This window comes from Miniopterus schreibersii (assembly GCF_964146895.1).
Source record: "Miniopterus schreibersii genome assembly, chromosome: 4".
NCBI lineage: Eukaryota > Metazoa > Chordata > Mammalia > Chiroptera > Miniopteridae > Miniopterus > Miniopterus schreibersii.
The window spans coordinates 87,096,802-87,121,474 of NC_138105.1; the positions used below are offsets into that span (position 1 = coordinate 87,096,802).

A 24,673-nucleotide genomic window follows, 5' to 3' on the forward strand; every position below is an offset into this window, starting at 1 on the left:
GAAGTTCTTTAAAACGCCAGTAAGAATAAACGCCCCAATTTAAAACATGGACACAGACATGAATGAACGAGTTATGATTGATCTGTAAGGAAATGGCCATGAGATTCTGGTTGAAGAGTAGTTTAGTTTACGAAAAAATAAAAACAAAAAAATCCTTAATAGAAGCCTGAAAAGATGTGCCACACAGTAAATACTAAAATACACTGAATGAACACACAGAAAATGCATTTTAAGAAGGAATAGTCACCAAAATTAGTAGTTAATTTTATGCATCTAACTTGTGACTCACTTGTTTTCCATCAAATTGCTAGAATGAGCATTACTGTTTTAGTGAAAAGAGAATATATTAAACGTTTTATTTTTGTAAACTTGGATTAAACTAGCGACAACTTCCAGGAAATTCTAATGTATAAGTTGATGTATTAAGGATGTAACAAAGTGATTCATGTTCATATAAATATCCTCAACAAACTTTAGTGATTACTGGTTACAGGCAGTGAGTTCAAATGTAAATGTAATAAGCATTTTGGATTTGATATACCTTAATCTTTAAAAATTTTTAATTTAAAAAAAGAAATAAAAACATATGCAAGTCATGTAGTGTCTACCCACTATGGTGTATTTTCTCTTCAACATAATTTATTGTACTAGAAATAACCTGTTTAATAGTATGTTAACCATGACCTAAATTCCTTATTTACAAAGGGACAAAGGAGATAACATGGGCTTTTAAAGTGAGATATACTTAAAAATGAAATGGAATAGTTTGGGGCATTCTATTTGTAATTGGCTTATTTTATAAAAACTTGAAAATATTATTCATTTAAAAATGTTTACTTAGAAATGTCCTACATGTAAAAGCCATCAAAATACCATTTGAGTACAGATTTTAAAACATCACCACCACAGTGGGACATTTATCCAGACAGTCTCAAGTAAACCTTGATAAATGGGTTTAACATGTATATTTTGAAAACTGGTAAATATTCTACAATGATTTTACCACACATATTATTTTTGAAGCTGCTAACAAAAAGGATATAACATATATAAAAAAAGAAAATCTAAACATTTTCCCAGAGGAGATATTTATCTGGCGAGCAGTACAGATGCCATATCTGCTTAGGTTTATGGTTCGTGTCCATATTATGTGCACGATGGTTCCATTAGAAGCACAGGCCCATCTGGTAAATGACACCCAATGGCCTACCGAAGAGCAAGGCTAACATGGTAGATTCTTCGATTTTCTCATGTGTGTAGGTGCTAAAGATTTAATGTCCAGTTTTTTCACTGCTGAATTCAATTTCAAATGTATTACTAAAACATTTAGAGATTTTGGGTAACAAAATTTATGTACTGATTGGAGGAGTCTGCACAAACTGGTTAAACATACTGTTTCAAATAGGATATGACTTCCCACATTCAGCTGTTTTTTAAGAGAATATTAAGATAAACATTAAGGCAAGAGACCTCCCAAGGTTCGTCTCAATTACTGTATTAATATTAATTGCTATTTCTATTTAATCAATCTACTGTTTGCACTGGAGAAGAAAAATCACTCAAAGGCTTCTTGCCAAGCAAAGGAAGCATGTTGGTATTTAATGATCCTCTGTTCAAAGCAATCTTGAAATCATGGAGGAAAGAAGTTACATTCACTCATCTTGCCCTTCCTAGTTATTTCTTCTCTGACTGCTCCATTAAAACTTTCCACAGATGCACAAAAGGGGCCCTTTAATATTTCGTGCCAGGAAGTCCCAGTTGATATTCTATGACCCTACGTCTGTATTATGGGAATACATGCTAACTGCCAGTTAATACTACAGTTAAAATCTTAAACATACGAAAAGCACATAAATTGTTAAAAAACTAATGTAGTTGTTTGTAACCTTGTGCATGACAGTTAAATAGAGTTTAAAGAATAATTTTAGGGACATTTTACAGTTACAGAAAAAAAGGGGATGGGAATTAAAGAATTTCAGAAACTAGGTTGAACCATATACCCGATGAGGTTCACTCCCAATCCAAGAACTTTATGATAGCAGGCAAGGAGACGAAAATAACAGGAGACTTTATATTAATTACATGTGCTACACTAACTATTAATGAAGTGATTTCCATCACAGACTTCCACTTAGACGTGAAAGTAAAGTTTAAAAAAAAAAATCTTTATTGATTTCAGAGAGAGGAAGGGAGAGGGAGAGAGATAGAAACATCAATGATGAGTCAGTGATCAGCTACCTCCTGCACACCCCCCACTGGGGATCCAGCCCGCAACCCGGGCATGTACCCTGACAAGGAATCGAACCACGATCTCCTGGATCCTAGGTCGATGCTCAACCTCTGAGCCACGCCATCAGGGCACTAATGTAAATTTTAACACAGTTTTAAAAAATCATTACACACAACTAGGGACAGTACACTTACTTTGCATATTACTTATATACCAATCTTGCCATCTACAATTTAATATGAAATGAACTTGAAACAGGTTGGGACTGTCTTTAAAGAGAAGTTTTATTTCTTAAGCTGTTTGACTTGTAGCATGGGAGTTCATTAGAACTCCATTATCACTGAATGTAACCTAAAACATCAATTTTCTTTAAAATAATTCATAGGAAATTACTCAAAATCTAGCATATAGTGGTAATCAAATTGAACAAATCACTAATCCTATCTTGAGAAAATCTTGGCAAACTATTCTTTTGCTGCAGCCCCCTTAAAATACGTCAGGCTGGTAGTTACTTTCATAGAATGTTCCTTTCCTCAAAAGCACTCTGCATGTTTTTAAGTAAGAAAACACTTTTGACTCTTGATTAATGATTGCTGTACTTCCACCGCTTGACTTTCCCATGAGGGCAAGAACTCCGTTTTACTAAGCATTATACCTCCAACACCTGGACCTGTGTCTGGTTCAACAAATGCTTGTTGAACTCTAGGCATGGCTGATGCTGAAAACCAGAATTAGAATCTTTAGCAAAAGACAGTAACACAAGCAGAGCAGTACATTTTGTTTATAGAGAAAGCAAAGGACCCCAAATACTCAGTGCTAAAGAAATTAAGGATTACTGAATTATTGGTCAAATATTTAAGCACCCTTCTTCCTGGATAATCCCCCCTAAATAATGGTCAAGGCTCACTAATTTCATATTAAAAATAAATCCACGGCAAAAAATTTTAGTTTTCACTCCACCTTTTATTTGACATTTTAAAAAATTACTCTTAAACCAAGGTTACTAAAAGAGAAAAAGCTAATGGGGAAGCTTACCTGTTGATTGGCTGGGGCCATCAAACAGATCAACAAGGTCACCAGATGACTTGCTGCTAGGCACCGAAGTCTGAAAACACACAAAGAATTAATAAACTTAGAGAACAAATTTCGACTGTTTTTTCTAAATCTGCTCTACTCTAATTTCCAACTTAGACACAGATACCTGTAATTATCTTAATAGGGGTATATTTAGTTTTCTGAAAAAACAGATGTGACTCTGAAATCCTTATGGATAGTATATTTAAGTAATTCTATTCCCAGCACTGTAAAATCTGTAACATCCCCACTCTTTTTTTCGCTAACTCATTTTTTCTTACTGCTTTTCACTCTGGAGCACATACCTTCCACTCAAATCTTAATGCTATGTATCAGAATCATGAGAAGCATTAAAAAATACATATGCCCAGTCTCATCACAACATTATGAGTCATAACTGCCCAGGTGGAATCTTGGCCTGTACAGTTTACAAAGCTCCTTCAATAATTCCAATGCTTAACAATGTCTGAGATATACTGGGTTAGAGGCCAAGATCCTATCTGTCTCTAAAATTCTATGATTCTATGAACTTTAGCAACACTTACTGTTTGCATACCATCTAAGTCAGTACAATTCCATGTTGTTCGATATGCCTTGACATCTAATTATTTGATATTTAGTTCCCAAACTAAACTGTGGGTCTGGAATTGTAATATGAGTTTTCTCTTCCCCATAGTGCCGAGCACTCTGAAGCATATGCTGTACATTCAATACGTACACGCTACATGAGAACAGAATTGTTAGGCAATAGGGAAACATTGAGTTCCTAGGCTAACTTGTTAATTTGAGCTTTGAAGATTAAAATACTAAATCATGGTTCAAAAAGGCCTTGAGATTGAAAGAGATCTGCAACAGTTGAGAAACTTTTCAAGACCTTTGACCTTCTAAACTTTTCTTGTAGTGAAAACAAAATAAAAATATGAACTATTTATGGCAGAGTGACATATTCAGGCTGTACTACAAATCGATATTTAAAGTCCTTTAAAATACAAGTCCAATTTACTGTTAAAATATAGAGTTGGGATAATTTTCTTCATGCAACCTTAACGAATTCTTCACATAACAGCCATCATGTATTTGGGTTTTAATTATGACTATTTACCAGATCCTGTACAGCCATCATCAGTAAGATAACTATATCCACAACAGGGGAAATCTAAGACCAGGAAGAATTCACAGCACTTCCCTCTCTAACTACAATTAAAGTTCAATTATAAACCTAATTATTAGGTTTTCATCAAACTAAAAAAAAAGCAAATATGGGTGAAATTATACACCAGAAGATATTTGGCAAAAGTTGACACAGTACTTGTTCTTAACAGTAAGTTGGACAGGCTTTATTTTTAGTCACCTATTATTTGCAGGATACTTTAGAAAAATGTTTTCCCTAGCTTTAGCTACTTCTGATGCAAAGACACAAGATGAGCAAACACTAGTAGGGGGAGTGACAGAACAATTTAGCCTTTTGGGACAAATCTCCCTCTTTGGCAGATTTCTATCCAAAAGACTAGCCTGTGGCCAAGTATCTAGTAGGTGGACTTCCATTGCTGTGGTGAATGAAAAACAAGTGAGGAAGGTACAAGAGTCAGTGCTGCTATGGATCAGTAGTGAACACCAAGCAAATCAGCTTCCCTTTATAGGCGCCATCTCTATTAAATGAGACCATTTCCCCAATATATCCACTTGGTCCTCTTTTGTCATGTCTTACAACTTCCAAATATTCCCATGTTTTCCTTCGTGAATCTCGTTGTACTTGGTAACCAGAGGTGTGTCTAGAAGGAAACAGATGTACTATACTCTGATTCACAACCTTTCCCAAATGAACCAAGAGTGTTATTTCTACTTTCAGAGAAAGTGCAGACATTCATTCAGGAATTGGACCGCTTTCTTCCTCCCAAGAGATTTCTTATTATTAATGACTCTGAGTAATACATGTCAGATGATCTATAATTAATATGATTGCCTGGAAATGCCCAAGCCTACTAATGCAGTAATTCTAAAAGTAATTTATAAGAATGAAACTGTGTATAAAGTGTAAATTTGTGCCATTCCCACCTTAACTGAAGACTGAGGCGTATGAATCGAAGCATTCTGATCCGGACTTGCTTTGTCCCCTGTGTAATGTGCTGCCGCTCCAAGATCAATGGTTTTGGAAGGGTTTGCTGTGCGCTTGTGCCTGGTTGTGGTGGTCTCTGTGGCTTGTGTGATGTGGATATGCTTTGTCGTCACAGTCTCCTCTTCATCTTTGAATTCACCTTTGGGAGATCTGCCTCTTCTTGCTTTTTTTTCCTCATCACTGTCGCTAAAAGATATTAAAAATAAAGCAAAATAATAAGACTAGGGATTATTTTTAAATGGAGTCCTCAGTGATTTGAGCTAGAGAATTTCAAATACAGTAACTCTAAAATTCCACACTTTGACTATTTGACAGGGATCAACAGAATGCTACCTAAGCTACCTGAATAATGACGTGTGTGTGCTGGGGAGCAAAAGTGGGAAGCCGACAAATTCCCTAGGTAAGTCTAAAACACTGCTACAAAGAGGTATTTACATAAATGTGTACAAATAAAAAATGTTGGAAATAATTCCAGTGCTTATTTATTACAGATTTAAAGCTTAATTAAAAATAACAGAATTATCACCATATCAGAATTAACAGAGGAGACCCTAGGAGCTCCAACATCTGCATGTGATGACCATTTTCTTGAAATAAACTGTATGGAACTACAGTTCCATTTATGTAACATAATACTGTCACTGACTCTCATATACTAATGTAATACATAAAAAAATATTCCAATTTCAATGGATACCTTTTAAATATGATATTTGAATTAAAATGATTAAACACTAATGTATAAATACAGAAACCTATAAGGTAATACACTTTACAACAACTGTGCTCTTTTTTACAATAGTATCAGCATATCAAACTCTTACACTGCTTTACAGAAAAAATATATTTAAAATGTTCTGAAACAATTTTTCAGTGAGAGTCAAAAAAAAAATTTTTTTTAACAGTGCAAAAGAAAAAATTTATAAATGCCAGTGCTAGTCTGTTCTCCAGTAATAAAGCATTGGTTTTTGTTTTGTTTTGGTGCAAGTAGGACACAGAGAGAAATTACCTGAAATATGTTCCATTACCTATATTACTTAACTTTAGAGTAGATGGTTTATAAATATTAATTTTAAAATATTCTTAAATAAAATACCTAAAATTCTCTTTAAAACTATGATTATTATTACTGATGCAATTTAAATCAGACTAATCTAAAGTAATTTCTATTTAAATATAAACACACTGGAATGGTTTCATTCCAAATCTGTATAAATCAAAAGGATCAAGAAGAATGGCCTCCCACACACGGCAAAGGAATTAAATTTGTTTTTACCTGGTAAGCATTTCAGGGAATCTACAAATTCTGATTGTTTAAAAGTCCTTGTCACTATGTAATTTCTCAGCACAAATGACCTGAAGATTCCCACCATCAGTCCCATAAGTAAAACAGAAATTTCTTAACCTTTCTGATGTCCAATTTTATTTCAATACAAGGTAACTCCTTTACAAGTTGATAATATAAACCTGACTAGCAAACAATGAAATGGAAGCCTCATATCTGATCTAGGTTCAAGAATCCCTGAATCTAATAATGAACCAAGAAGTCTGAGACTCTGGTAACATGCCAGAGAGGTCACATGCAACTCTGTCCAAAAATCTACTCTTCCCTCACAGATACTCCAAGATGTAAAATCCCTGGTGTGCCCTTTAGTTACTATGATAAATAAAACACACTGTGTTTTCACTCTTAAACTTGAATACTCTATATAAAAGATTTAGGAACTCTAGCAGATCCTGTCTTAGAGTCAACATAGGGGAAAAAAATCGAAGTAGAAAAAGAAGAAAAAAAAGAAGACAAAATTACAGAAAGAAACTGAGCCTGGAAGGGAAAGGAAAGTAACAACATAAGAACGAGATGTCTAACCCGCCTATCTACCTGATTCCCACACTTCTCTAGGAAATAGCAACAGAATATATGGCCACTATGTTTTCTAAACCAAAACAAAAATGTAAACATGCAAGCCACAAGACCATTAATGAGAGAAAAACTGCATAGAATATTTGAAGTAGGCACCTTTTCCCAAAGTTTAGTGTTTATTTCCATATACATACTATTTCAGTATAAGAGTTAAAGATGTAGTTATAAAATAGATATATGTATTCAAAGGACTAAAAATAAATTCTAGCTCTTCAAAGATCATATTCCAGAAATAGTCTTGAAAAAGACAGGAATTTCAGGGATTTAATACATAAGGAAACACTAAAAAGACACTAAACAAATATTTAAAAATCTAAATAGTTTAAAAATTATATATATATTTTTACATTTTCTTTCGATAACCCGTAAGTCTGAATTATTAATATTTTTTAAGAAAAAAAAGAGACAGTACTTAGTCACAAGAGCTCACTTGAAGGCTTCCCTCACTCATTGTTAATTTAGGCAAGTTCCACACAGCCTGAATGGGCCTCAGGTTTTACTTCTATACAATAATGGTAAAACCCTTTCTCTAGCCTATCTAGTAGAAATATTATGAGGCACAAATGACAAAAGTCTTGTAAAACTTGCTTTGCAAAAGAAGTGCTACATACATTGCTCTTTTAAGTGGCAGAAAAACTAGGTTATAGCTATATTGGTCGGTAGAATAAAAATGAATGCTATTCCAAGTATTCTATATAAAATGAAATAAAAATGTTCTACCATTAGAAAATGTAGTTTATGAAAATACAGGTCTATACTCAAAAACATTTAGTCCAAAAATCCATTCGGATTTTCTTTTTTTGGTACACACTGGCACAGAATCATAATGAAATGTCACAGGAGGAGTTAAATTTCAATCTGATGCCCAAATGAAAAATAAGCTTTGGAAGTTCTTATTGGGGGAAAAAAAGGACAATAAATAGCCTGAATAAAAACATATAGGAAATGTGATAACTTTAGAAATAAATGGACACGGACAACATGATAAGTATGTCAGGACTAATTTCAAATAATGTTTGATCTAGCATTTTAAAACCAGTTGCACGGTCAGTTACCAGCAACAAACATAGTAATACTGGAACAATACAGCTTAAAAGGTTAGCATGACCCATGCACAAGGATGACATGCAGATTCATAGGTCATTCCAGATTTTTGCACAGGGCATTTTTAAGGCAGTGTAACTGTCCTATATGGTTCTATAATGGTGGATATTATGTATCTGTCAACTGCACAACACAGTGAACCCTAATGCAAACAACAGACTTACTTAGTAATATATCAATATTGGTTATCAATTGTTAATAAGTGAACCATATTAACGCATGATGTTAATAACAGGAGAAATTTTGTGTGTGTTAATATGACAACTCTGTACTTCATGAACAATTTTTCTGGGAATCTAAAAAATAAAATCTAAAAAAAAAAAAAGGAAAAAAAGCTGAACCTCAAATAATGATAACACCCAAAACAAAACCAGCTGCATAACTTTAGCACCCTCTCCCAGAAACCCAGAATACAAAGTGTTAATACCTGCATCTTTCTGGAGAGTCTTCTCTGTCTTTCCTCCGGAACTTGCTGATGGTGTCATCAATTGTGCTTCCAATTTTATCACTCAGTTCACCTAATTTATCACTGAATGGAAAAGCACTTTTGTTTTTATCCCACTCCTCATCCCATTTTGATTTGGGCTCAGGATCGTATCTTTCACCTATATAAAGCATTTAAAAGAGAAGCAACTCTAAGGACATTAAGTTCAAAAGGTGTCTACAGTTTTTATTTCTGAAGCTTTTCCTCATAATAAAATAGTTTTCAAAGGAAAACAGAAAGCTCCCACAGTGCTGAATCAACACAATTACAGCAAGGCACAGCATGTAGTGCCAGTCATTAAGTGGCAGGAATGCAGATTCAAAAGCTTTTATTTATGAAAACTTACACAACCTTAATGCATAGCACAGCATTGTCAGGAAGTTCTTAAAGACTGCTGAAAGGAGTAGAGAAAAACACAAGGACCACCACAGGCTATATACGCAAAGAAGAAATGGAAATCCTTTTGTTTTTATAAAAGTCATGTAATGAGTTATATTTCATTCCTGTCTCATAAGGATTTTTCAATTATTAGAAAAGTACTGGACAGCAAAGGCTCTTAAAACACAAACTATAGGAAACACCATTTTGAATGCTACATGTCCCAAATGTGCTGTAAAGACTCATAAATGTCATTCCTTAGTATCAAACTAGATAACTCAATGGACTTCACAACATGAGAAAGCGTCTTTTAATTACGGTAAAAAGAAAAGAATATTCTAACTACCAAAAGCTACACAGGCTGGAATAATGAAATATGCTCAAGCAGTTCACAGCAAACATATGCTGGGACTGGCAAAACCTAGGGAGCCTCAGTGTGAATTTGTGAGTGAAGTGCATAGATCATGGCAATGAACAAAAAACCCCCAAAACATCAAGATTTGTTTTACTCTTTGACCTTGGGGTCCAAAGGAGAGAAAGGAATTATAGGCATTAAAGGGAACTTTTCCATTTCCCTGTCCATATCCAAACTCAACTTAAGAGGCTAGACAGAAGGTACAGAAAAATCACATAAGGTTAAAAAGAAGAAAATATTGAAAATTAAGGCAGGATGGAGAGAAAGGGGAAGGGCAATGAGAAATAAAATAATCCAGTGTGGCTCAGAGCTTTTGTTTTAAACTTTGGTTAACAAGTTCTGATGGCATACATGTCTTTTGGAGATTGAATAAAACCATTTTACTGAACTGCCGGCTAAAACTGCAAAGTCAAAATTTTCTGTAAGAGCTAGAGGATTTTAAAATATGTCTACTAAATCTCAAAGTGACCACCAACTTAAACAGAACGTGAAAAAGTAAAGTTTATTAGATAAAATTTAAACCAGGATGGTTTTATAAAAATGGTGGTTTTCCAATAATGCACACATTTCAATGGCAATGTGATAAACCAGACTTTGGGGGAAAGAAAAATTTACCAGAAAAATGAAAGTGTATGAAAACTAAACTGATTAGTGTGGTAGATATCATACTAAATCTGTGCCACAGATACTGGATATTGGCAAGCCATTATCTGATGTGAAAATGAATAAAATATATAGTTAAAGTTAATTAGTTAAGTCTCTGAATCAGATACATTACGGACAATAATTTGTAAAAGAATGCAACACAAACACTGGATGTTCAACTCTGTCTCTACTGCAGATACTGTAATTATTAGTTCACTGTGACTGGTTCGGAGAACTTATTCAACCTTCTAAATTTACCTAATTATATATTGTGCTGGTCAAAAAGAGGATTATCAGAAAGTAGAATGAGGAAATGAGTTGCCAATAGCAATTTCTACTAAAAAACACATTAAATTGCTCCAGCTACTTTGAATAAAATAACTACTTGGGCAAATAATCCAAAAACTTATCTTCTTAAACAAATAAAAACTCCAAAACATATTTACATGATTTATTTAATATAAATATTTTTGCCCAATTCAAAAATTCACTTTTATGTGATGCTGAGATGTAAAAGACATTTTTCTGCTTTTAGAAACATCCTCTAACAGCTAATTAGCAGGATTTTTTCTTTGTGGGAAAGAAAGCAAAGCAAAGGAGTGAAAATATTATTTCATAGGTAATAATGATAAGAAATTGAAGGCTTTCCCACAGTTCCAATGATGAGTTCTCAGTACAATCCAAATATAAACAAACTCAGATATGGGTGGGGGAGTCGGAGAGCCCCAATATGCAGCTTGCTAGTATACACAGCACTGGCCTGTGTGTACACAAAGTGACCAGGGGATGGCCAGAGCTCTAGAATGAGTCCAAAGAGACATGCTATGGAAGAGAGCTATTTTCTGTATCTGTTCCAAGCACCTCATGATCTATTTTAAGCAAATTATGTCACCACATTAAAAATAAACGTGGGAGCCCTGGCCGGGTGGCTCAGTTGGTTGGAGCATCGTCTCCTACACCAAGAGGTTGCGGGTTCGATCCCGGGTCAGGGCACATACCAAGGTTGGGGGTTCAAACCCCAGTTGGAGCGCATACAGGACGGCAACAGGCTGATGCCTCCCGGCCCCCACTTCCTCCCTTCCTCTCTAAAATCAATAAACATGTCCTTGGTTGAGGATAAAGGTAAAAAAATAGCATTTTGGTCTTTCATATTTCAATGATTCTTAAAATTCACCCAAGACTGATGGTTAGGAGCCAGTCTGGTTTTGATACTCACTGTATCTGAATCCTCCAACACTGTCTGAGGAAACCCCAACATATTTGTCTTTGTTCTTCTTTGCTTTCTTTCGCTCTTCACGAAGCCTGTCGTCATCCTGAGCAAATTCAACCAATTCTTTCACCTTCTGGCGAATATTTATACCTTGATCCTTGCCATGCTCATCTGTGAGGATGGTAAGGGAGAAACAAAACCTTAAGAATTCAGTTAATCTGTATCAAACCCTTTAACACAAAAAACAGGCATGAAAATTTTAACATAAGAAACCAACTTCAATATTTTAAAATAATAAAAAGAGGCAAATTGTACTGTTAAAATTTGTCACTTCCTCATCAGCAAATTCTAAGGCCTGAGATGCAATTTTGGTTTGTAAGAGCCTGTAAAGGTGAACTATAAAGGACCATAAGTAGCAGTGCTATGCAAGATCAATTAGAGACCCACTAAGGAGGATTACTAATGACCATATGAAATGGACTTATGTCCACAAATGCTATTTTCTTTTTCAATGGTATTTTAACAGAACAAAAAACAAAACTCATTTCGGTCATTAAAACTCGCATTTAATGACTGAAAGGCACCCATATGCCTTGGTTTTCCCAATACAAGTTTGGAAACACTAATTACGGGAATTTAGTATAGCTGAAAACCTGCATTTTTAAAGTGCTTTCAACTGGGGTACACTACAAAATGAAATGTGGTTCAAGCTATACCCTCTTTCCCATTCAAAACACACTCTGGCCTTGCTGCCTCTGCACAGTAAATATTATTTGGTGGGAGGAAAAAAAACCCCAGCTTCAAACAGATGTGTGTGTTTTGGAGCTCTAACCTTTTCTTCCCATATGATTAAAGCTATTCCTTTATGGACACCACAGGGGACCAGTCTCCAGTGCATATTTTAATATAAACCCGAACACTCATGTTGTGTTGGTTCTGTTGTTATTAGCCAGTCTTTTCTGCAAGTTCTTGTCTTCACTAATTAATACTCTAGGGCCCCACGTCTTGGATTCTGCACTCGTCACACAACCAGCAACAGTCACATTCTAATTAGAGCGGAGAAGCTTCTAAGCTGGTTCAGGTGACTGACAACTCCAACTACTGTTTTAATTTGCTTATAAGGTTTTTCTATTGCTCACCTACAAAGTGGTAATTTTCCAGGGATCGCAAATCATAAATGTGTTCTCTGGCACTTGTAACAACACGCTCTGATCCATTCCTTATGAGGTAAGCCAGGAGCAGCAAGGACTGTAAAAATACAAAGCACCAAATGATTTAACAAAATAAATAGTAGTAAAGCTTTGGTAAATGGTTAAAAAAAAACAATCCCAACATTAGCAAATAAATAATCTTTGGGGTGGTAGGGGGAGGAGGAAACTCTTCCGTATATTAATCTACATACAGTCTAAAACTTACATTATCAATTTGAAGTTCCCCTTATACCAAGCACTGTTCACTGGATTCCATGTTTCAGAAGATTAAAAATATAATTCTGATGTTAAGAAATACTTGACTGTATGATATAAATGATTACTAAGTTTTCAGAAAGCTGGCTGTTTTTACTTTTCATCTGGGCATTACGGAACTGTGAACTGTTAAAGTGTACGTTAAAGAGAACTACTACTTGGTAATTATAAGATCCCACAGCATTTTCCACAGATAAAATTTAATTTGGGGGGTTAATGATGTGGCTTTTGTTTCAAATACTCACTGCCAACAAATAAAGGGAAAAAAACATTTATGAGGTTTCGTTCTGAGGTGATGAAAGTGTTCTGGTATTAGATAGTGGGGAATGCTGCACAATTACACAACCATCAGTGGACAGTGCATTTTGAACTTAACTGTGCTTGGAACAAACCTCATATAGAGATGATAAGATCTATAAAAATTTAGTTAGGTTGGCAAAATTGAGTGGTAAAAACCCTCACCCTACCAGGAACTATTCTTTGTTTATTTTTTATTTATTTTGTGTATGTGTTCTTTTTTCTTTATTGTTGAGAGTATTACAGATGTTCCCCCCTTAAAAGTAGTTTACCCTAGGATTATTTTTTCACTCTAGTTTAAAAAAATTTAATTTAAAGAAATTTCAACTATTTCATCACAACTACTGTATAAGCTGAGGAAATGACAGTGAATGTTTTCAGAAACAAACAACATACAAAACATGTAACTAAATAAAACACTGATTTTTCAATCCCAAAAACCAGAAATGTTGTTTTCAAAGTTTCACATACAAATATTATACCCCATTTTGGAATGCATATTAGAACTTATTCCGAGTAGCAAGGAAATACAGTGGGAATAGAAGAAGAGATGACTACCTTGTCTTAATATTCTACATTATATTGGGAGATCAGAACAGATTCTCTAACTTTATTTTAAACTAATTTTTTGGTGCAGAATACTGTAATAATACTGTTATAAATTAGGCAAAATTTTATGCAGAGATGACAAACCATATTAGAATATAGTTTTCATCTTAATTGTTCATACACTAAATATGCATACTACTATAGATTGATTACTTCTGATATGCATAAATATGTTTTTATTTGGAAAAATGTTAACCAATAAAAATATTCAACATTTAGGAAAAGTATTAATTTTAAACATTTTAAGTATAGTTATTCATGGTAACTAAAAACAGAACACAAACCAAATCTACATCTTTTACCTGTTTTAGGATATTCTAGGATTTAATGTCCTTTATAATCCCGTATGAATGTATGCCTTAAAATTTCAAGAATTTCAACATGTTAAATAATAAAAACAAACTAATGCCCATACCTTATAAACTCTTCTCCAATTTTTTTTGTTGTCTTTTAACATTCGTGACCAAAGCATATTCATAAGTTCTGGAAACTGTTCATACATAAACGTAGCCCTGAAAAGAGAATAATTTTCCTTGCAATATGTTATTTTTGACAGTAGATGGCAGGCTTGTTCTAAGTTACTATGTTTTCCTAAAGAGCTTAAAAAAATTAATAAGCTTAATTCAAAAAAAGTAATGATATGCTTCCTTAAAAATGTTTTTCCTATATTTTGTATAATATCGAGGAAATAATAACAACAACAACATATTACATTTGTCAAAATTTTACATGGTAAGCTATAGTAAGTCTCTAAACTTCATTGAAAAAATTTTTTTTTTTGAGCTAATTTTTAAGAGAAATGGACCCTGTGTAAAAAAAACTTCCTCCATTAATATTTGAATGATTATGCAAAATTTCTCTCTGGCAACTAAATGATTTAAAACTAAAAGCAAATTTCACATTTCTGTGTAAAGATACTTGGATCCTTTCTGCACTACTGAGTCAAATTATCACTTACTTGGCAATCTCTCCCATGAGCTGCCCAGAAGGTCCCCAAGGATCATCATTCGTTGCTTCTCGAACCTTAGACTCGATCTCTGAATAATTCATAACCACATTGGTGCTGCAAAGGAAAAAAAATGCACGCACATATGCACAAAGATTAGCATCAAAACTGAGAAACACATGAAAACTTAATACTGACACTACTGAGTGTCCTAATGAGGTATCTCTACAGGATGGAACAGAAAATATCTTCTGTGCACAAGCTACCCTAAGGACACTATATAACATATTTAAGTTATCTTTAAGAAGATTTTACTATTCCATTACTCTTCAAGAATACTGATAATAGATTATATCAGAGCTGGCATAAGTCCAGTAAAAAATGGTTTGGAGTCAAATTAAAAAGAAAATTGAACATGCTAGAGTTTACTATAAACTAAAGTTGTCAGTTCCCTGACCAAACCTGGTTTACATGCAGTCTTAAGCTTCCAGCTTACAGAAATTCTGTAAATTGGCAAAATTCTATAATAGCTGAACATTATTTAATATTGTTAAAAAGCAATGACAAATAAAAGATAACACTCCAAAAATGTTTAGAACCACTCTGAACATTTCATTGTCAGAATCCCTTAGTCTTTTTCACTTATTGTACCATATACATTTTTAAACTCACTATATAGTCACTGTAACCCTCACTTTTAATGGCTACATGATATTCCATCAGGAGATTATATGATAACACAATTTAACTTTCACTTAAGACTTCAGCAGCATCAAGAACATGGCTTCTAGGAGTCAGAAAGATCTGACTCCAATCACTTACTTTGTAACCTTTGACAAAACTATTTTAATTCTCTCAAACTCAGCTTCCTCAAATGTAAAATGCGAATAGAGAAGAAGAACACTAACTCGAAGGGCAGCATATCGAATGGCACTTAGTAGCACAGTGTCTGACATATAGGAAGTGCTCAATATGTCAGCTATTATTTTTTTATTCTTAGAGACAATAATCACCTATTCGAATTTTTAAATATTAAGAATTTTTATTAAAAAGGATTAACTTTAAGAAGAGTACCTTAAATTTAAAACATGAGATGGCAAAACTGTTTGAGTTTAAAACAACTCCACGTGCTTTTATGGAGTTGGGAATTCAAAGGCATTCTGAGGAATAAAGAAGTACTTTGAAAATGTGACATACTATACACTAGCATTAAATCGACATCTACAGCTCCAACTGTTACTAAACAATTGTTGCAACAGATGCCAGTGAACATGGTAATTCAAATCTCCCACTTAAGATTAAGTCTTAGAGACAGTAAGAAAATTGAACTGGTAACTCTTACTTAGAGAGATCCAACTTTTGCGGAATAGTTTCACAGTCATCAACAAATTTTGCTTTTAAAATAAGAAAGGTTTGGTTAAAATTGGCACTCAAATCTCTTTCTCAAACAAAGAAATATAAATTGCAGATTTACTGGAAACACTTCAGTTTCTTTACCTTGAAGGAACAGACTAGTTATAAAACAGTTTTGGGTCAAATTTTAAAGGAACCATTACGCATATTAATTATGAATTGCCAAGTCACAGAATAAATCTGACTTCTAGATTTACATTCAGAATACTGTTCTACTAAGGAAGAAAAGCAAAACACTATTATTTTCTTTCAAATCTTGGAGAAAACTGTCTCCTAAAATATCAACTAGTTTGATAAAATAAATATAAATTATTTCCCTGGGATTAAAATAAATGCATAATCTCCACTGTCTCCTTTTTAATGAGTGAATTTTCAAAAAATCCACTAATGATTCTATTGACAATAATTTTATGTATAAAGGAATAATCACATTTTTTTTTTCAACAATGGGACCAAAATAAAATCAAGGCAGCCAACGACAGATTTGCAATTTAAGATGCCTCAAAATGATGGATTTCAGAATGCTTTTGTTTGTCCTAGTGGCTGAAGAATGTGTGGCTTAGGCAGTTAAAAGTGTCAAAATGCAGCTGTGGGAATGAACAATAGCAATTAGGATTATAATTCATCCAAGCATTTCATTACCAAGAATGCACTTGAAATCTGTTTGCATTGTTTAATTTGTTGGAGAACAAGATGAAAGAAGTTAATCTCTTAGTCCATATGCATGAAATATTTTCACTAGAGCTTTCATACATGCTGTTGCTTTCAGAACACTACTTTCCTTGTTCAAGCTACAAAAGCCCATGGGTCAGATGAGAAAGGTCCTGTTTCTGTAACCCTTCAAAAAGTTCTTAGCCGAAGGCCTGTGTGTTTGAGTTCTGTGTGCTTAGGGAGAACTGGCAAAGAGCCAGTAATTTAAGAATCTCTTTTTTTCCTAGGTTTGAAAACAATGGAACTGTGTAAAATGACAACTTGCCATTAGAACAGACTCACAATATTGTTATAAAGTATATCCACAGAAAGATATAGCAACAATAATAAAAAAAATTAACAAAGTCAGAACACTTCCATGAAGAGAATCAGGCTATTTTAAAGACATTTTCCAATAAAACTTGCTTTCAGAAACTGGAAAGAACTCTCTTAAAATGAAGTCTGATCGCATAAAGAATTCCAAAACAAAGTATTTTTAAACCTCACTCAATTCAGAAACAAATGTAAACTAAAAACAACACTGTACAGTTTGGTATTATCCCAGGTCATTCAAAAATAATTATTTCTAAAAAGGTAGAAATGGCATTTTGATCCTTCCTTTCCCATGTTTTCTACTGCCCTCAATCCACACCCTACCTATAATTCCAGTGACCTTTTTAAAGAAGGAAAAACCCTCCCTCCCTCCAAAAAGTAAAAAAAAATTATGTCCAGATGTGAAAGGAAAAGGCAGATAATTTAATTCCTAAACTTCCCATGATTGACACAAATGTTTTAAAATAGATATTTCAGACACTAGAGGGGGCTCTCTCATCAGTTTTTTTATACACAAAATTCAGACAAAGGTCTAGGATCTATTCTGCAAACAAAATTATAGGAAATTACCAGTAAAGAATATAAGAAGTTGATTATGTTCTGAAGATTTTACCTTAAAGCAATATTGAAGAATTGCTTTTTACAAGGATAAAATCCACAATTAAAATCATTATTGCTTATATTTGTAAAACTATTAATTGTTTCCACAGTTTTTAGTTTCACACTGGCTCCTCACAACACCCTAGTAAACAGGTAGGACCACGCTAAGAGTCCCCAGTGGGCTAACTCCCGACAGCCCAGCGCCAACTGCTAGGACCTGCCACCCTCAAGCTCTACACACATGCTTCCGTGGCTGTGTGAACACAGAAAATGCACGACTAGCTGAGGGCTGATTACTCAATCTGTAAATTAAATTATTAATGTTCACTTTGGCCCTCCTCTTTATTCCCCATTTTCTGCTTATTGCACCACTCACTAATAATGAAATATCAAGTTATTTTACTTGATAACAGCTCGAGTCCAGGTTTTAGAGGCAAAAATTGGTTGAAAATAAAAGCTAAAATGGGCTTTTCCTTACCGATGGTTGAAGCTCTAATCTGTATTAAGAATAATCAGTGAAATGACTGACAAGAAAACACTTGTATAATCGCTTATATTTTTCCCTGTCAAAAGTTCAAGAATATGTTTTCCTAAAACAAAACTATACACATGAGGAAAGGTCAAGTGTAAGCGTAATCCAGTCCTAACTGCTAACAAAGGCATAAGGAAATGGAAACGATGAAGAAAGAAGTATTTTTCCCAGATTGCCTTTTTAATTTTACTTTTTTAAAGATGGAGTCAAATGGGTCTGTATTTTTAATATGGTTTCTTCTTTTTGTTTTAAACTTATTAGAAATACTTCATTCACTCCAAGGTCAGGAAAATAGCAGTATTTTCTCTTAGATCGTTAAACTTGTATTTTATCGAGTACATGCATACTTACATCCACACTTAAGACACAGAGGGTCAGAGAAACAGAAAACAGGCAGCAAGAGACAGAGACAGTTCAAAGTAATGGTTTTAAATAACAGTATGTTTCTCTTATAACTTTGCTGAATTTTCCAAAATTTCCCCTATGAATATTATATTGCAAAGGAAAATTATTAAATGTCATTAAAAAATGTAAATCAAGTACTATAGCATCATAAGCTACACTTTATGTAAAGGGAAGTAAGCATCATGACAGAGCATGAGTGTTATTTATACTTCCAATGTTTTGTTTTGTCAGGCTAGTAAGTGCAGCAAACTAGTAACTAAATATATATATATATATACTAAAATATGTATACCAACCAAGTTCTATGTGTGTAAAACCACAGGAAATAATTTAAGTGCCTAATACTGAAATTAAAATGATTTTTAAAACTATATATTAGGGAAGAAGGATTCCTGACAATAAAACCTGTATTTAAAAGTTACCTTTAAATAAAAGTTACCTTTTACTCTCAGTGCGACAAAGATTTCAGGTGATCCTTTTATGACTTAGGTAAAATTATGCTCCCTGTAAAGTACCAATCTTAAAAAATACCTTTTAAAAAATAATAAAACATCCATAAAATGAACAATTAAGAAAGTTTTCTGAGGTTACAAGTCACTCAAGCCAGGAAAATTTGTTATTAGGGTGTCCCCCCAAAAATGCATATACACACTTTGAGTAATTATAAAGGCAGTGTTTATCAAAATAAATTTCATTTTCAAAATAGAGCTACCAGCTGTTAAAGTGTGCATAAATTTTTTTGGGACACCCTGTATTAAAAAAAAAAAAATCTTTCTAGCTCAAACATTAGGGAAGTAGTTTTAAAAATACCTGCTCTAATGAACAGATTGAGAGATCTCAGAGGGAAGGAGGCGAGGGTGGTGTGGGTGGGGAGAGATTAATCAAAAACTTATGTTTATAAGCATAACCCATGGACACAGACAATGGTATGGGGAAGGCGTGGGGGTGGGGTGGATTTGGGGATAAAAAGGGGACATCTGTAATACTCTCAACAATAAAGAAACATTAAAGAAAAGAAAAAAAACCTGCTCTAAAAGCTTGATAATGGACCATGTGATATTCATTTTTCATCAGGAAATGTCTTCACCATGTTACCCTTACCTGCAAGCTGAACATATTACAGATTCAATACTCATATTTTAAAACCTAGTTATGTTATTATAGTCTGTGAAGAAGTATCAAATTTATGGTCAACAACGAAGAACTCTAGTATTCCCAAATTTAACAAACATAATTTTTGTTGTTAGCAGAAAATTTGAGGCTGTATAGAAATGGTGTGAGGGAGGTGGAAAAACTGATTCATCCTCTTGGCTGGATATTTGCTATCCATCAAGAGAAAAGTATTTTCTTGATCTGAAAATGAAACACAAAGCAATGGAAAATGTCTTAACACAAGCAGTGGTTCAATAGAAGAATCAATGCTACTAAAGAAAATGTTATCGTATTTGATTACATAGTAGCTTAGTTATAAAATTGCTACCATGCTAATACAAGGAATAAAACTACCTGCTTCCTCAGCCCCCTCTACTTAAAAAAGTGAGGAGAGAAGGAAAATACTATATTTAATAGCAACTACAGTGCTTCCTCAGCTCCCTCGACCTTAAAAAAAAAAAAAAGTGAGGAGAGAAGAAAAATGTATTTAAAAGCAATTCCTCTTTATTAACTTCCTTAGTATAGAAGTTAAGAAACTCACTCAGGATCACATGATTGGTAAATGGCAATAGATGTTCAAACTTTGCTAGGTTTTCTAATTCCAAAGTCCATTTTCTATTATGCCACTATGCCCTAGGATCAGAGAATCAGTAATATCATCTGACCTAAATGGAAAAGCCTACTAATGAATATATAAGATGACATCACAAACGGCTACTAAAAATACTAAATGCTGATTTAATGTTTAAAAAGACCTAAAAAATAAAATATATTCTGAATCATGGAAATTACATTTTCTTTCGTTTTAGTAAATATTAAACACAAACTATCCAATTGAAAAGGAGGAAACCAATGTACCCCCTTGCTCTTAAAAGCAGGGTAAAGAAAATAACTGTTTGAATAGGGAAAAACTGAAATTAAAGATATCTAAAGTCCGAGGCTGTCTTATCCATTCTTCTGCAGTATCACGATTTCAGAAGAGTTACCTGATTACTTGAAAGTCATATATCCTACATGTGGGAAGCTCATGTGCATATTATTGGACTTCACCTACTTACACAGAGGATTATGCACCTCCTGTTTTCCTCTTTACTTTTCAAAAGCGAACATTAAAATGCTAAATGCTGAAACAGGAAACTTTTGCTTTTTAAAGTAACTACCAAGAATTTGTACTGAATTTTATAGCTCATCTTTTAGCTATCAGTCACAAAAACAAAACAAAACACAAATAAATACTGTAGAGCAGGTTACTGCCAGGTTTTGTTGAGGGAGGAGGGGAGTCCCATAGACCTTTTTGAAGCTCAAGAATAAGTTTAGATACTCAGAGATCAATTTAGACACTATACCTGGATACCTAACACATTGCAAAAACATGATACAGACAGAAGAACTGCCTAAGCCCAAACTCAAGCTGCCTGCCTATATGACATTAAAACCACAGAAAATATTGTATTAATGTTCAAAACACCACTTCAATTGTTCCCTCCCAGTATGATGTAAGACAATAGAAAATTACTACTAGCTGATGTTAACTGTTAAATACCAAATTGTTTTAAGCTGAAGGGCTGTGTACTCTTTTCTAAGCCAAAAGTCATTCTCACGTTAATTCTACTACCGAATTCTTTGATACACTCAGACCAATGATGGCCTTCAACTTCAGTAACAGTGCAGTCCAGTCTTATCATGGGGATGGAGAAGTACACTACAGAACCTGAATCTTCCCAGATGTTTTCCTATTACTGAACATTGTTGACCTGATATGGCTCAATATTCCTGTAATCTTAACTCAAAATTTTAGCCTGCACTTGTGTTACTTACAGATAAAATGGAAAGATAAATTCTATAAAACTCTTTTCTATACAAGTACGTATTATGCAGGGCTTTTGGGGGGGGTGGGTGATGAAGAGCAAATTAAACACCAAACACTACTCTGCAGGTAGGAAAAAAGCACTAAAAATAAACCTGACATTCTTGAAAGACTAGCTAAACACCTTTGTGCATCTTCAAAATTATGAAAATGTTTGTACAGACTCGAATCTCCCAGATCCGATCAAGAATTAAAGTATCCTGTGTGTACTAGACTTACTCAGCTCAGGGTAACCAATGTTTAGATTCAACAAGTTTTATTTTTAGGTAGGAACTTTTGCACGGCAGAACACTTTTCATAAATTTTTACTGACTTTGTATAGATCTGACTGTGTCGTTAACCCAAGGTACCACCAGACCTGATGCTCCTCTCAGGGCATGAAAGCTGCTATTCTCTACCTGTGAGTCACCTTCCCAGGCACCGCCAGGCTCACTGCCAGCGCTGGAGGTTGGCTTTCTTGGATTTGTTTTCCACAAAGGAGCAAATTCTCTCCCCAGCCCCAGAGCTGGGGCCCAATAAAGCTGTGAGGTGGATGCCAGTGACTACCTTAGCTGGGTGGCCTGTTCCCACACACGCATGTCAGATCTGAATCATAACAAAATCATATATTATTTTCTTTAATAAACCTTCTAGATCTGCTTTAAAAAGTCAAAACTTTGAACAGAAAAATCTAACAAGAACCTACTGTATTTTGGAAAGGAGAACAGTTTCATAGGAAATATAACATAAAAAGATTAATCTAAGAATTTTTATTAGTAACTAATATTAACTGATTTATAGCATACTTTCTCTTAGAAAGTAATCTCAAAAAATACCCTTTAGAGATTATCAGTATTCCAAATGATATCTTTTATCTAAATATTTCAAGCTTAAAAACCAGCATTCCAAATCCTCACAATTTCAAAGTGTACATTAAAGAAATAAATATTCAGTCCCTTGCTTACATAAGAGTTCACCTAACATTCCAGGAAATTTTCCAGTACTGACTCAGTACCAGTTTGCACGGGCCCAAAGTAACCAGACATATCTAAAAATTCTGAGATTCACAAAAACTGATATGTTCATCATTTAAGTACAAAGTTGTCCTAACAGAATAAATCTTATTAATTTATTTCCCAAGAAAACACAGAAAGTCATTATTTTATGGTTTATATAGAATAAAGGTCAGGAAGGATTACATAAAATGAATAATCATTAAAGAAGTCAACACCCCAAATTTAGTTCCAAATGGCAATCTATATTCCATCTAGAATGTATGTGTAAATTGATCACTGAGAAGATAAACACTTATAGAAGCAGTGACTAAAATACCTCATTTTACATAAAATGTCATTAAATGTTTATAGTCCAACATGAAGCCTTCTGGGAAACACTAGAAACCACATATAATTATTCCAGTGCCTCAAAAAATATCGAAACTGATCCAAAACAAAAAAAAAAGCTTAAACCAGGATGGTAGTTGGATTTCTGCCCCTCAAAGTCTGTCATTTAATTCTTTTTCCAAAAGGTATGAACCTCTTGATCACTATTAAATGTGACTTAAACTGGCAACTTTTCAATAAAATAGTTTTAGAATTTATGTAACAGATGTGCAAGGAAAACGATATGAATGAGATAAGCCAAGAAAAACATCCTCGTGTCCACAACTAAATTATGACCCGTGGGAGGAAGAAACTGTACAACTATTTCCCTTTCCTTACAACTTCAGTGGTTAGCAATACCAAGTAAAATAACCCATTTCATAGCAGCCCATTTTCAGAAATTAAAATGGTCCTCGACTCCAGGAACTGTTCTAAAACCCAAGGCTATACCAGAGGAAAATATTGCACATTTATGTATTTTCATAATCTGTTTCACCTTTTATGGCTAATTTTGTGTAAAAGCTAATTAATATACATATTATTGATCAATAATTTATTAAGAAATTAATAGGGCCTAAATCTTGCCTCTGATCCCTAGACAAATGTCTCAGTTTCTTCTTCTGAAAGGTAGTTCCTATGTATTACTACACAGATTAAAGGAAATGATATGTGTAAAGCATTTAGCACACATATGGCCCCTTAGAGTAGACTGGCATAATACTACTTACCCACAGCTCATTCACTGTGGCAGAACTTTACAGTTATAGTAACTAGCAGCCTATCTGACCCACAGTATAGAAACCAAAATGAAGATTTTGAAGCCATAACTATAGAGCAAGGCAGAAATAATTTTATTACTAAGAAATGCCCAAAGAGCTAGAAATAAGTATCACTAAGAGACAGAACAAGCATCTATTAATATAAGCCCCAGAACAGAACTGCTATTTTATGCTTAATAGAATTTGTATTTTAAAGTTCACTCTCCTTAACCTTAGCACACCAAAGATTGTGAGCTAGGATTTTATTTTACATTAAGCAGCAATTTCTGTCTTAGGGGTAATCTGATATCATGTGATAAAACTAACTTTTTCAGATTCACTAAACTCACTCACTGATATCAACACTACTGGGGTCCCACATACTGAAGCAAATTAGCAAAAACAAAGCCTGATGCTATTATCTAGCATGAATTTTGTATTTACAGTTTAGGAATTGTACTTTCAAAAAGAATTCTGAACTTTCAAAATGCCAAAAATAAGGTCTATGTAACTTACTCCATGAGGTATCTGGCTGAACAAAAGGCTTTACAAGGACCATGATACCCAGTTTCTGTACTGTTTCATCTGCAAGAACACAAATCATTATACTAGGAAACGTCTGGATGTCCAAGGGTGGTGATGGTTTACATGGGAGTCCTTCCACTCC

General features: G+C 34.0%; 1 protein-coding gene across 4 annotated transcripts in view; it reads right to left on the reverse strand.

Moving 5' to 3' along the window:
* The window catches only part of CLINT1 (clathrin interactor 1), a 52,482-nt gene that overhangs the window by 12,757 nt on the left and 15,052 nt on the right, over positions 1–24,673 (reverse strand). For all 4 annotated transcript variants that reach the window (XM_081135065.1, XM_081135064.1, XM_081135063.1 and 1 more), the window contains exons 2-8: positions 14,908–15,012; positions 14,365–14,461; positions 12,717–12,825; positions 11,584–11,748; positions 8,873–9,050; positions 5,360–5,606; positions 3,266–3,335 (exon numbers count right to left, since the gene is read on the reverse strand). In XM_081135065.1, coding sequence (XP_080991191.1) covers positions 3,266–3,335; positions 5,360–5,606; positions 8,873–9,050; positions 11,584–11,748; positions 12,717–12,825; positions 14,365–14,461; positions 14,908–15,012 — 971 coding nt within the window. The remainder of the gene's footprint in view (positions 1–3,265; positions 3,336–5,359; positions 5,607–8,872; positions 9,051–11,583; positions 11,749–12,716; positions 12,826–14,364; positions 14,462–14,907; positions 15,013–24,673) is intronic.